The 14,579-nt window shown below is 47.1% G+C and overlaps 1 protein-coding gene across 1 annotated transcript in view; it reads right to left on the reverse strand.

The window, feature by feature from the left end:
* Window positions 1-8,746: 8,746 nt before the first annotated feature.
* Window positions 8,747-14,579, reverse strand: part of LOC119431228 (uncharacterized) — a 138,751-nt gene continuing 132,918 nt past the window's right edge. Inside the window, 1 exon segment of the mRNA XM_037698705.2 lies at window positions 8,747-14,578. Coding sequence (XP_037554633.1) covers window positions 13,517-14,578 — 1,062 coding nt within the window. The 3' untranslated portion in view covers window positions 8,747-13,516.

Here is a 14,579-nt window from a genome sequence, read left to right on the forward strand (position 1 = left end):
CGTAGCGACTTTTAGCTTGGTAGTAGTAAGTGGTTCATGTGGAAAGGGGAAATGTTGACGCTATCTTCTGCAGCCCTTGAGGGAGCACGGCTCAGCGCCAAGCTTGGTACCGTGCACTGGTGCGTCAAACGACGCCGTTGTTCGTTTTGTCACCTCTCTCCGAACTGCAGTGTGGAATTGGAAGCACAGAACGTCACTTTCTATCAGTGTGGAGCTTGTGTTGAAGACATTAGAATAAAAGGCGTACGTAGCGTCCGAAGTTTTTGATTGTAGGCTTTTGCGCATTAAAGTTCTGCAAGATCTTAGTGGAAGCTGAAGGAAAAATAATTACGCCCGTTTAGAAAAACTTGGCAGGATGTGCGAGATGGCAAGTACATAGCAATGACTTAACACTCTGGCTCCAACAGATGCGGTACGTGGATGATGGTTCGTGTTATATTATAGTGATCTGAATTGATTAGTGCGATTGTTGTACGTGGCCCTACGGGGGAATTAATTTCCAACAAACACCCAGCCGGCGCAAGAGCAAGTATCTGCTTACTCTAACGAGGTGTCCCTCTTCCCAACCACATCAGCTGTAGGGAGCCTACATGCAAACGCTGTTAAAACAGAGCTTGCATGTAGGCTCCCTAATCAGCTGCTGCACCAGCCGACATCTTCCGGCCGCGGTGCAAGTTGCTGTGGGAACTGTTTTAACAACGGAGGTGTTTGATCTTTCCGTTTTCACCCGCGTAACGTTCGCAAGAATTCGCCTCGTGATGGCGTCACTGCGCACAGCGGCGCCTCGCTTCACCTTGCGATAATCGATCAACAATCAGCTAATCGATCAACAATCAAGAAATACCGCAAAATGCTTGGGATGACTTGGTAGTGCTTAGGCTAGCCCAAATACTTGGCCAATACCTTGCGATAGCCAATCAATGGCTAATCGATCAATAATAAATAAAATACGGGAAATTCTGGGGATCACTTGGTAGTGCTTATAGCCTAGCCCAAACACGTGGCCAATACCTTGCGATAGCCAATCGATAGCCAATCAATAGCTAATCGATCAACAATCAATAAATACCGCAAAATGCTTCGGATGACTGAGTAGTGCTTAGCCTATCCCAAATACTTGGCCAATACCTCGCGATAGCCAATCAATAGCTAATCAATAATCGATCAATAATCAATAAAATACGGGAAATGCTGGGGATGACTTGGTAGTGCTTAGCCTAGCCCAAATACGTGGCCAATACCTTGCGATAGCCAATCAATAGCTAATCGATAATTGATCAATAATCAATAAATTTCGGAAAAGTATAACCCGTACGGCCAGGACCAGCTAGGTGCTGATCAGCTCCACTGTTTCTTTAGCCTTCGCCACTAGTGCAAGCTACGCTAATTTTTTTTTCTTTTTTTTTTGCGAGCGCTGCGCGGGGAAACGAAAAGCTTAAACAGCGCCGCTGTTAAAATAGCATGGTGTTTATACTGTGCCTCGAAGTCAGCCATATTCTGTGGCGTTCCTTAGTTATAGGAAGCCGTTTGTCGTCTGTCGCTCTGCATCATTTTGTTCTTGCCCTCTCGAAATCATAAACCAGAACAACAAAAAGCCTGCAAGCTCCTGTATTAACAGGAGAGCCGCTTTGTAATGGGAGCATCACGAGATTTTGGCAATGCCGTCTTCATACAGTTCACTGCCGCGCAGGAACCTCTTACGCAACCCACAAATTTATGCTGCTGTCCCGGACCACGCGAGCAGTGCGCCTTTGTTCATTATTACTGCCATTATTGTTCCTCTGCTTCCTGCCAAAAAAGTCGTATAGGCCCGTTCCAGGCGAGTCCGTCGACAGAATGCTCGTCGCGTTCACCGCGTCTGCATAGCGTCTGCATGCGTTTGTTCTGGGACGGCGGACTGAGCGCCCGAGGCAGACGTGTTTATACCGAGACCAAATCGCAGCGGCGTGCGGTGCTCCGCGGCCGCGCGCTATTTAATTCGTCACGGCTGCCAGACACAGTGAGCGTGTGCGGTTGTGAGCGTGCCCCGTGGCGAACGGAAGTCCCTCTGAGGTACGGCACGATCAACTGTTCAAGGAAACACAAAGTCGGTATTCTGCCACCGATTGGCGCTGAGGAGGAGGAAAACAAGAGGTGAAAGGCAGAGAGGTTAACCAGATTAAATGTTCGGTTGTCTACTCTGCACAGGGAGATAAGGTAAGGGCAGAAAAGATTAGAAAAGAAGAGAACATTAAAAAAAAAAAGGAACGCGTCAGTTCACACATCCTATAGTTTTTCATTAGGTCATGTTTCTTTTAAAAAGCACACTAGCGCTTTTAAAGCAGTTCGTGCCGACGTCGGCTGGGACCAGGGTCCAAGAATTCTGCCTTCCGTAAGGGGACGGCTGTCGGTCTTGTCGAGCGTGGTGCGGAGGACATTTCTTTGTGCACTAAAACGACGACAATCACACAGAAGGTGCGATATCGTCTCTTTGCACCTGCAAAATTCGCAATCTGGACTTGTGGCCATTCCGATAAGGTAAGAGTACGCATTTGTAAAAGCTACTCCAAGCCATAGGCGACAAATGAGAGTTGCCTCCCGCCGTGGTAAGCCATGCGGAAGGCGAAGCTTCAGATCAGGATCCAGGGAATGAAGGTTCTGGTTTTTAGGGTCTGCTGAATTCCATTGGGCTAACGTAAGCTCGCGAGCAAGCGAACGGAGCTGTCTTGCTGCGTCTGTTCTGGACATAAGGATAATGACGCAAGCGCCACTGGTATGTGAAGATCGAGCGGCTGCGTCTCCTTGCTCGTTTCCAAGGATACCACTTGGCAACCATTGAAATACGATGTCATGTCCTTTGTCAACTGCCCGATGGTGAATTTCTCGTGTGTCCGCGACAAGTCGTTCGTGGGGCCCACGGCGTAATGCAGAGAGCATACTCTGGAGGGCGGCTTTGGAATCGCAGAAGATGGACCATTTCTGGGGCGGTTCCTGATCGATCAATTGAATTGGTGCACGCAGAGGTGCAAGTTCGACAGCCAACGTTGATGTCAGGTGTCCTGAATGTTTTCACTGTAGATTTTGCTGGGACAAATACTGCAGCTGCTGAACTGGAGTGCATGACCGACCCATCGCTGTAAACATGTAATCGTGAAGGCCCATAGGAAGTTAATGTGCATGAGATGCACTTCTTATCGATGATTTGAGCCAGTTCTTTCCGATGAAATGAAGACGTTTTCCGTGCATATTGAATCATTACTAGTGAGGTTCTCCGTATTGTATCTATGTGCACTCGTATGCATAAATGTATGTATGTATGTATGTATGTATGTATGTATGTATGTATGTATGTATGTATGTATGTATGTATGTATGTATGTATGTATGTATGTATGTATGTATGTATGTAAATGAGTAAGTGCACGTTTCCAAAAAGACAGCAGGTTTGTGCAACATTGCAGAATCACATCCCAATTTCCAGCTAAGCTGCATCTTTCGAGCAGTTGCACTAAGAATTTCAGTTGCCTTTAATTAAACCTCACAGACTAAAACGTTGCTCGTATGTGATTCGCCCCCTTGCAATGTCGGCCACATATAACGCTTTGGAGCGCTTGTTTAGGCATTTTTTTAAACAAAGACCGCACTTCACCCATACACTTTTAACTCCCCATGCACACCAGCCAAACGTCCTCTTCCTTTTTTTGCCAAATTAAGTATGGGTGTCAGTTACAGTTGTTCCAGTACAACTATATAATTTCTACGCCTAAGCAATGGCCTAAGTAATTTACAGAGAAGGTCATAATTGACCCAGACACATAAAACTTTTGTCTGCACATCACCCATGACATGTCGCCTACTTTACTCAAATATTAACAAGGCGAGTTTATATAATATATAATATAACACATTTTTAATGAGAAAACGACGGTTCAGTAATTATTTGCAAAGCTGATTATTAACCCAGAAATGCTTACCTTTCGTGACACATTACACTTGACGTGCTTTTCCCCTCAATTTTCACCAAATTTAAGCACTGTGTGACGTAGAGTTCTTTCGGGACACCGGGAAGCACGACATATAACAACTGCATCATGCTTTCGAAAACTTCATGAAGGAATTTCTTACAAATGCTCCAATTTAAGCACACGTCTTTAACGTCGCATGCCCGTGGACGACAATGTCCACCCCCATTTTCAATGAGTTTCATCACAGCGGAGGCTACAGTTTTCGCACGCCAGTGGGCTCAATTTTGCTGCGTTCATAAAACATGCGTAGGGCTCCGGAGTATACACGAATGCGTAATTTAGTGCAAAGGTCCAATACAACTCGCGTGCTTTGATGTTTGCCTGCATATCACCAAAACGTGTCTCTTATGTTCACCAGATATAAACAAGGTGCCTTGCTTAGCAACAAGGACACGGTAAAAACCTACGGCGAACCTCGTACAAGGCATGAACATAGGCGGATAATGAGCATTCAGTAATTCTCTCTAAAGGTCACCCTTATACCAGAATTGTAAAAATTTCTCCGCTGAATACATCTATAAAGACCCTCATCTTGACCAAATTTAAGCACGGTCTGAAATTGAATTTTCTCGGGACACTGAAATATAGCAGATGGCGGCCGAATAACGATTTCGAGCGCTTGATTAAGAAAGTTTAGCAAAAGCAGTGATTAATTGACGCTCTTCAAAGCTTGCCCACACGTCCTCTATACTTTTCTTATTCCCTCAAAATGGTAGCTTGTGGCATGTTCAGCTCTTTCTGGGCATTAGGAAAACCTTCTACGCGGCCCGTAAAATACGCTTGTCAAGCTATCGAACGCTCGTATAAGTAAGTTACCGCAACGGTTTTAACTAAGCTACACATTTCAAACTTTCTGCCCTGGTCACCCATAACGTGGCCCCTATTACGCGTATCTCTAAATGTAAGGTTGATGCCCCATTTGGTTCTCCCAGGGCATGAAAGAAAATTTGCAAGCGTTTCGTCGTATATATACAACCTCTAAACAGGCAGAAAACGAGGGTTTAGTAATTTTCATTTTGTCCTAACTAGTTCAAACACTTCAACGTTTGCCTGCATATCATCACTAAGATGCCGAAGATTTCCTCTAAATATAAACTCGATGAATGGTCTCATTTGTTCAGGAAGCTCTGAGAACACGCATATAACGTTCTCGGGAGCTCCTAGTAGCCGTAACAGCTTTGCTGTACAACAAACAAGTGATCGATTTCGACGTTCCGGCCTTGCACTGCCCTTTATCAAGAGACCGGTCACGTGGACGTTTTTCTGCGCGGCCAACGTGCACACGCTCTAATTTTACTCCCTCTCAAGTGCCCGGCTACTCGTGTAGCTTCCAGGCACAGAAAACGTCCAGTGTCACGCCTGTGCAAGTGCCGTCTCCAAGCAAAAAGAGTGTGTTCTATCCGGCACTGAAACAATAGCGGACGTACCTGTTCACCTGCTCATCTAAAAGAAGCGCTCCCCCATACCTTGAGAACGTGTACGGGCGATTAATTCTGCGTCTTGGATCAAAACGTGTTTCCAGGGCAGCGATTAAGTTGCAGAGCAAAACTGTTTACAGGCTGCTGCAATTTTTCATCAACGTTGGCTATTCCAATACAGTAAAGTTATTTTCCCTAGAATGCGTATGGTTGAAATGTATCAACACAGCATGTTGAGGTGAGTTGTTAGGTTAACATTTTTAGAGATATCTGCAGCGCGACAAAGACAAGGGACAAGTAATGGACGACACGGTTGCAATGTATTGACAATAAGAACCAACTTTGCAGGATCCACATACAAATTTATATGATCGTATAATAATTCAAGTTGTTGTGTTTTTCTTTTTTATAACATTCATGAAACGTCGGAAAGAATAAAGACTGTGTAGGTTGTAAACATGTTACAAGATGCAATAGACTTCCGCTTTGAAACCAACTCTGGTTGCAACCGCCATGTTTCGTGAGAATTGCAACCACCCCTTTCTGTGAGAATGAGGTGACGCAGGAACGTTTCATGAGCGTTGTGGTTGAAGAAAACATCAGAAGGCTACACGTGCTCTTACCGCCTTAGACGTCTCCGTATGGGGTCGGAAATCCTGTAAACTGTAATACGTTTATAAGAAAGCCTTTTAACTCTCTGTTAACGGCAAGACAGAGCGACGTGCCGTTAAAGCAAGTCATCACAAAAGCAAATCACAGGAGCAACTACTGCTATTAACTCACTTTCCCACAGGGGTGTCGAGTGATTTCACTGACACCCTTGCCGGGGATGTCATTTCTGCATCATGTTTTTATTATTATTATTATTATTATTAGGAATGGGAAACAAAGTTGAGGGTTTCGCATCGTATAAGCTTCCGTTGCAGTTACAACTTTCCAGGCAGTCCTGAAGGCGTGTTGTACGGTAACGTTCCGCGCACTGTAACGACAACTGCTGCCGGTGGGTAAGAAAGTGTTGAAAGTGTGGTAAGAAAGTGTTGAACGCACCGAGTCTACGGCGCCTTACTTTGTCTGTAACAGTAATATATGTATATTTTTTTCATTTACTATAGAGTTTGTTTGAGAAAAATAGAGTCACTCGGGGCTCTGCGAGTAACTCTCGTTGACGTGGCCTCGTTTTAATACAGAATTCGTGCGCCGAATGTCGACAGCTCCACGCGGCCTCCTTGTAGGCTGCGGACACAGTCACACCAGCAGTTCGTCCTGCCGTCGCCTCGGGGCGCTTTTGGGTCGTTTCCCGCGAAACCGCACATCCGGCCGAACGGGAGCGCGCGCGGCCTCCTGGCGTAATTAGCATGGCCAGAGCAACAAACGCGATTACGAAAGGGGCGAAGGAAAAGAATGGAGTGCAGTATGCGAGCGATTATTAACTGCACGGTCACCGTTCTACCGCTCGTTGTTCCTACCTTGCCGCTGTCACGCAAATTGGCGCATGAACGGGGAAGCCGGTTATTACGCTGTTCTGTTCCGACCGTATACGCTAGAAAGCCCGGCAAAACCTGCTTCTTTCCAGTGAAAATTAAAGAGAACGGCAGCGTTGTTTACATCCGTAATGGGCCGGCTTCACCTATAATCTGAGTTCCTTGTTTTGCGTAAACAAATGCGGTCGACGAGCTAGAAAAAATACGCAGAAAAAAAAAACGGCCCACTTGGGTGACCTTGCAGAATCACAACCTAATTTTCAGCGACGCTATTGGCGCGACACTAATTTCTTGCGGTGGACAAAGGGCCGTTCGCAAAATAAGAGTTGATATCTGCCTCTCTTTCTCCGGGCCCGCTCACTGACTGGATACAACTTCGAACTTTCACGAAGAATGTTTTCTAGAGCCGTTCCCGAGTCGTTTCAGCCGGACATGTCGGGTAGTTCTCTCAGGTCATTTCGTTGAAAAAAACTCGACATCCCATGGGCACACCTCGTGACAAAATTTCGTTGGAAACACTGGCAACAATAGAATATGGGAAATACAGAAGAGAGCAGCAGCGCTTGCGGTGCTATTTTGTGACGATAATTTATACTCGATCGCGCAGAACTTTAATTGAAACGAGCGCGCCTCCTAATATGACTCCCCGGCCTACGCGACTGCATCGGACCAGGGGATCGCCCGATTGAAGCACGATGGGGAGGCTGTACTATATTTTAAACTTTATATTATGCATTACAGTGATTTTTTTTCGCATTGTTTTTGCTCTTCTGAATTCTGATATTTTTATATTATTCTTATCGTGTTGATAAAACATTCGACTGTTATAAGGCATTATACGTCACGTGTGACTATGGCGTCGCCCTGTTGAGCCCAAAGTCGCGGGTTCGAATCCAGACCTCCCACCACGGCGTCCTTCATAACCCACTGTGCATGTTCTGGTCAATAAACCCCGCAAGTGTGGCAAACTCCGCAATTCTGGCAATAAACCCCTCTGAAACACAGGGTGTTTCAGCGAACACTTTCAGAAATGCGTAAAGGCAGATAGCACAATTATAGTTAATGAGCTGGTCTACTCGAAGAGGCGCACATTACTTGGACACAAAACTGAAATGCATAATCAACTAATTAATAAAATTAACTAATGAAGTTTCTTAAGCTTATTAAGTTATGGCCTATATTGCAATTGACAAATTGCATATGGGCCATAAGGCGACCGGGTCCACTTAGAACGAGTTCTCAGGATGACACCAGTTTCGAGATATAAATTCCCGGACTTTGCGGAGAAATGCAGTTTTGTGCTTCAGTGCATAAAACGACGTTTTTCTTAAGAGAGTAACTGGAACGCCAATGCATTTCTCCGCAAAGTCCGGGAATTAATATCTCCAAACTGGTGTCATCCTGAGAATTCGTTCCAAGTGGATCCGCCTTGCCAACTCCACGGCTATAATTTGTAAATTGCAATATGGGCCATAAGTTAACAAGTTGAAGAACCTAATTAGTTGATTTATCTTAATTAGTCTAATATGCATTTAAATGTTTTGTGCAAGGAATCTCCACCTCTTTGAGTAGACCAGCTCACGAACTATAATTGTGCTATCTGCCACAGGCAACCTCTAAAAAATTTTTGAAAGTGTTCGCAGAAACGAACAGTTCTTTTTTCTTATAAGGTTACCAATAACACTGTCTAGGTCACCATTCATTGTTACTGCGTTCCCCATTTCTTGCCTCCTCTCCCACACGGGCACCCATGTCTCGCTGCATTACATAAATACAAGCATTCTGCATAAATGACATACGCCATAAATACGAAATAAAGGAGCGTAAGTAAATCAATCAAGGCTGCACTATTTTAAACAATTTATTCACCTTTTTTTTTGTTCTTTACTATACACTCACTAGGACGAAGAAAAACACACACAATGAGTCAGTCGCACGGGCGGCAGCGATGTCCATTATGGGCCGCGACTTCTTCGCGTACACAGAGCACCATGGCACAGGGGTGAGACGAGGCACATAGCACTCGGCGGGGCAGCGGCTTGATACGCGCCACGAGACCCGGAGGCGATCACGTGACCGCGATCACGTGGCCTGTGATTGGACGGTTCGCCGAACTGCGCGGGGTAAATCGCAGGATGGCAGAGGAAGTGTTTTGGAAGAATAAAGCTCCCGACGAAATATTTCTTTATACTAACTCTTGGCCTCCTTCATAGCATTTCATCGGTGCTTTTCATCGCAGTAAAGCAGTTTGGTTTTAACGCCGTTTCCTGGCAAACAACTCGCGACTTAATGTGTTCCACGAGTCGAATAACTACGGCCTAATTATCCACCACCAAATGTGCGGCGACGCTAATCGAATAACGGACAAGCGAGTCTATCAAACCACTGGGCCAGTTTGTTTTAAATTGATTACAGGGGAAACATCGTTTTTGAGAAGGCTTCTTTATGTAGCCTATACCTCATTTAGCCAAAGTCAGTGATTAACGCCCAGGTTCAAAATTACGATCAACGGGACAGCAGGAAATGGTCTACGCTGGTCTATTTCAATACCACATAGTGGCCTGAAACTAAAGCTACAACACGATTCGAGATGTTTACCTCCATTTAGCGCCACAGCCTATTTCAAGGGGGAGGAGTATAGGCTTATCGAATTGACTCTTTTGAAAACCCATTGAAAAGATTAAAAATGACAACTATGAAGGATTTAGAATAGAAATATTTCGCGTTTCAAATATATGTTTGATGGCAGCTAGGATCGATTAACTAAGCCAGTGAACTGATCAGACCATTAGGACGTACACTTGTCAAATGAATCCCGACGAGCAATAGATACAGAAGTAATCTGAACAAAAGCTAGCTCAGCAACCGACCAACATATATGGCTGTCAGATGACTGATGGATCAGTCGACCCAGCAGCCACTCAATCAATTCACTGGACAAGGGGCCTACAGTTCGCTCCCTGCTTACAAGGCAATGCCTTCACGCGCCTGCACTGTAAAATAATTTACACGCTAAAAGTGAATAAGGTGTAAATCGGTCTATAACTGGCACCCTTACACTGTGTAAGGCGTGAGTTACACTCTTTGTGTGGAGGGGTGCAAGTTATAGCCCAAGCTACAGACTCTTATAACTCACACCCTTACACCTTTTGGGTGTAAGGTGTCAGTTACACTCTCTGGGTGTAGGGGTGTAACTTATAGCCCAAGCTACAGACTCTAAACTCAACCCTTACACCCTTTGGGTGTAAGGTGTCAGTTACACTCTTTGGGTGCAGGGGTGCAACTTATAGCCCAAGCTACAGACTATAACTCACACCTTTACACCCTTTGGGTGTCAGATGTGAGTTACGCTCTTTGGGTGTACGGGTACAAGTTATAGTCCAAGCTACGTGCTCTCTGTAACTCACACTCTTACACCCTTTGGGTGTAAGTTCTGGCTTAGATCCTTTGGATGTAGGGGTGGAAGCTTTAGATTGATTTACACCCTTATTCACTTTTAATGGTGCAATTCGATTTACAGTGTACCCTATTCTCGTGCTGCGAAAAGATAGCTCGATTGGCCCGCAGTGTCGGTGCCAATACGACGTGAAACTGTCGGTTATTGACGAAAATATCACAAGGCAGACTTATTCTCTTCGCACTCTCGTTTCTATGAGTGAAACGTTTCTCTCTGGGGCTCCTTTAATCCAACCACTCGTCTGCGTTAAGAGTTCGTGTATATACCTTAGGTTTACAAAAAAAATCAACTACAAAAAGTTAGTGGTGTCACTCGGGCTAGCACTGGCAAGTCCCAAGCTATCGGAGGGCGCAAGACGGACGATCACGAACAAAACAAGAAATGAACAAACAAGTAAGCGGTTTGCCATTTAACAAAAATAAAAACAGCAATGCAAAAGACTGTTTTAACCGTACCGCCATATTTGCACAGAAATTTGCAGAATACGCAATACAAATTTGCAGAAATTTGCAGAATACGCAGAATTTGCAATACGCGAAGAGATTGCCACTACAGCTTCCGCCTCGCTCCTTTTCCCCACTTTTTTTTTTCTTTTGCCTTCAGGACAGGAAGCGTCTCGACATGCTAACGTGTAATAGTAATCCTGTTCGGCAACTCAAAAACTTGAACTCTCGTTTATCGCGTTTGAAACTGCTACTAGTATAGGGGTGCAGTTTTGGCCATAACGTGCGCAGTCTCGTCAGCGACGGAGGGAGGGCAGTGCGTGCGTGCCTGTTCGTTTACTGACTTTGTGACGCGTATTGGAGATCTATAGTTAAGCGGCGCGGTGAGAGAAACGTGCTGGGCTGCTGTTGCGGCGGCACTTCCAAACTACCTTACAAACAGGTACGCAAAGCGACAGATGACGTAGGCGAGCCTTTCCGTTCTTTTTCACGGTGAGATTAATCGGAGAGCCTCTGTGCCTACACGTTTGATATCTTGCTCAGAGAGGCAACAGCCTGGCTATGTCAGACAACGTGTACATATCAAGGCGAAAGCTCACAGTCCGCCAATTCCACAAAGAATTGCCTGCGTACTGTGTCCAAACGACAGCACCGAAGAGGCAGCGGGATCGTGACGTGGCCATTACTGCGCCGCTTATAACTCCCAGCACCTTGACGTCACATAACAGAGTCACTTAGTCAGTGACGTCACTGGTGACGTAATTGTTCGTCTGTGTTGTGTTGAGACTCCCGAACACGTCGGCAATGTGGCATTTCCGGATAATGAAATCCCTACTGCAGTTCACAACGCTGTTTTGCAGCGAGTGACGCCACCACTGACGTGACTGTCAGGACTGTGGGTGACAACACCAGTGACGTCACCAACAAATTCAAGTCACTAATGAAATCATTTACTGAAGTGGCGTCACTGGTAAAGTGAAGTCATTATTTACGTCATTCTCTACAATTCAGTACCAATGAGGTCACTGACAAAGGTTCGTCAGTAGTGACATCTTTCACTGCAACTGAGCACCAAATTGCAAAGCGGTCGCGAGTCACAACGTAACAGGCGGAACCGACACTGGGCTGACATTTCCTTTTTGTGTGTAGGAGTCTAGGAAATCTGACGCCACGACTTGTAACTTTGCTGGCGTAGACGAGACTCGTGAGCCGAACCCAAGTGACTATTTGAGTAGGTTTGGCAGACTCGGTCGGTGATTTCCGCGGACACGGGAATGGCCCCATGCACCATCCACAAAGCACTCCGCTGTTGCCACGTTGAAACGCCGCAAGCTGCTGGTTTCACTCAAAGTTCGAACCATGTGTGAAGAATAGATTACACACCACACAGTTACATCTGTCTCGAGGACTCTCAAGTAAAAGGCACTTTGCGTCATGTTCCATTGCGTCACACCACAGCAAGTCACACGCAGTCTTTTCCCCCTTCGTAGGTAGCACACTGGGAAACCGCAAGCGTCTTTCCAGGCTCTTCAGTCCATTGCCACCGTCTTACACTTCACCGCAAGTCAGCACAAAGCACCCAGAAGAGTGGAGACAGGACGAGTATGCACAGATTATTTCGCACCAAACTTCGCATATCGTTTAGAACTTCCGTATCGACGATTCGCGCAAAACATTGTAAGCAAAAGGCTAGGCCTTACACAGCATAAGTTCGTCTTCTTTCCTCAGGCAGTGGACGACCAGAAGATGTATATCATTGTCGTAGTCGACGAGTTACAAGCACCATTAAGAACAACAAAAAAGGAAGAAAAAAGAAACGATGGAGCAGTAGGACCTGCTCCCAGTGACTAAGTAATGCGCAGGGCGTTGGCCTTTATTCCGCGGTTTGACCACCGGGACATTTGTAAGTGGAACACACCATCTAAGGAACTCTCGACACGTGCTGTGCCGCTGTCCTCTCAACCACGCGAGTATTGTGAGCGTACGGAGCCTGAAGCGAGTATATTATGCATGGAAGACCATAGATATCATAGACATCTGTGGAGCACGACGGCTAAAAAAAAACGCGAATATGTGGGCTGTCACTACACGTAGCGCTATTTGAATCTTGCTGGCTCTGTAAAACGATTAGCTGCACATTGAAGGACTTTGCCAGGTAAGAGAACGATAGGTAAGTGAGCCACGAACTGTTCCTTTTCCATATCGCCTGGCTTCTAGCTCATACACGAGACAGCTCCTTAGATACAATTCCATGTCTCCGTTCTCATGACACTATTGACACACAACCCAACCGCACTTTGGTGATGACTTGACAGCCGACTCTGGCACAGTAAGACTCAGCATCATGATTATCCTCGCCTGAGCTTCTCCGGTAGTGCAAAAAACGTTTGTAACAATGCGAATTCTTGTTATGGCAGGGTCGTGCTCGGAGTATAAAGATGTAGAGTGGAAATCGCTTGGTTTGAGTAAGACGACAAGCGGACACCTCACAAAGTTTCGGGACAGAGTTCCCCAGCGCAATTGGTCCATGTCTCGACATTTTAGTGGGAGGAAACAAAAAAAAAAGATTTTTTTTTCGCGCTCTAAGCGGAACAAACGGCCCGCCTCCCATATTGGCAGTTAGACTTATATACAGGTTGAGAAAGCGGGCAAACAAACAAACAAAAACTAAGCAAAACGCGATCGACCGCACATGATGCAGGCGTGTGGTGTTTCACAGGTACAGCGTCCCGACCTTCTTGCCCGAGCGTTCGGCTGCGGCCGCGATCTTCGCCGGCAAGTCGGCGTAGATGAACTGGTTCGCCTTGAGCTCGTTGTGCAGTAGCAAGTTGTACCTGTTGTTGGCCTCGACGTCCCAGAAGAGATTGCTCAGGGACTTTGGCCGCGACAGCTTGTGCGGAGGCACGGATCCTGTGCGGTCGTGCTTAGACCCCTTGGAACCAGACCCCTTGGACCCGGAACCCTTGGAGCCGCCGGAAGAGGCGCCGCCGCCCGAATTGCTCGAGTCTAGGGTGTCGTTGAAGTCGACGGCCAGGTTAGTGAGCGACTTGTACCGGATGTTGAACAGCGGCGACGTGGTGATCGTCCCGTTGACGGGCTTGGCTCCGCGGCACGTCCTGGCAGTCCTCGACGAGGCTTTCTGGAATATGGCCGTCGGAGGCGGCGGCGCCACGGACGTGTTAACGCTGCCCACGATGACGCCGTTGGGGCAGTGGTGGTGCGCCGGACACGGAGGGTGGTGGTGGTGGTGAGGCCCGTGCGGGGGGTGGTGCATGGACGGGTCCTTGACGCTCGCCGCGGCGACGGGGATGCGACCGGCGTTGCGGAAGATGCGAGGCTTGGCGCTTCCGTTCCGGACCTGGTGCGAGCTCTTGACGAACAGCTTGTTGTTGGGAGGCCTGGGCACGCCCGAAGATCTGGGGACGCCCGACCGACACGTCGGAGCGACGCTGCCTCCTTTGGACTTGTGCTCGTCCGAGCAACGTCTCATGACAGCCTCGTAGACGTGCGAGTCCGTGTCCTTGGCTCGCGGGTTCGGGGAAGACTTCAACGGCGGCGCGGCCGTAGGCGGGGAGTTGGGTCCAGGGTCGGTGGCAAGCGAGTACCGCCTGGCCGGGATGGTCTCTATGGGAGGCGGCAAAGGCTTTTCCCGTGACGCCACCGAAGTCACGGGAGCCGGCGGCGGGGAAGAAGGCGACTTCTCGCATTCGTTGTTGCTTTCGCCGACTCCCTGTATGAGCTCGGTCTTGATTTTCTCCGGCAGCGGAGCGAAGCCA

The sequence above is a fragment of the Dermacentor silvarum genome, chromosome 10 (assembly GCF_013339745.2).
Source record: "Dermacentor silvarum isolate Dsil-2018 chromosome 10, BIME_Dsil_1.4, whole genome shotgun sequence".
Classification (NCBI taxonomy): domain Eukaryota; kingdom Metazoa; phylum Arthropoda; class Arachnida; order Ixodida; family Ixodidae; genus Dermacentor; species Dermacentor silvarum.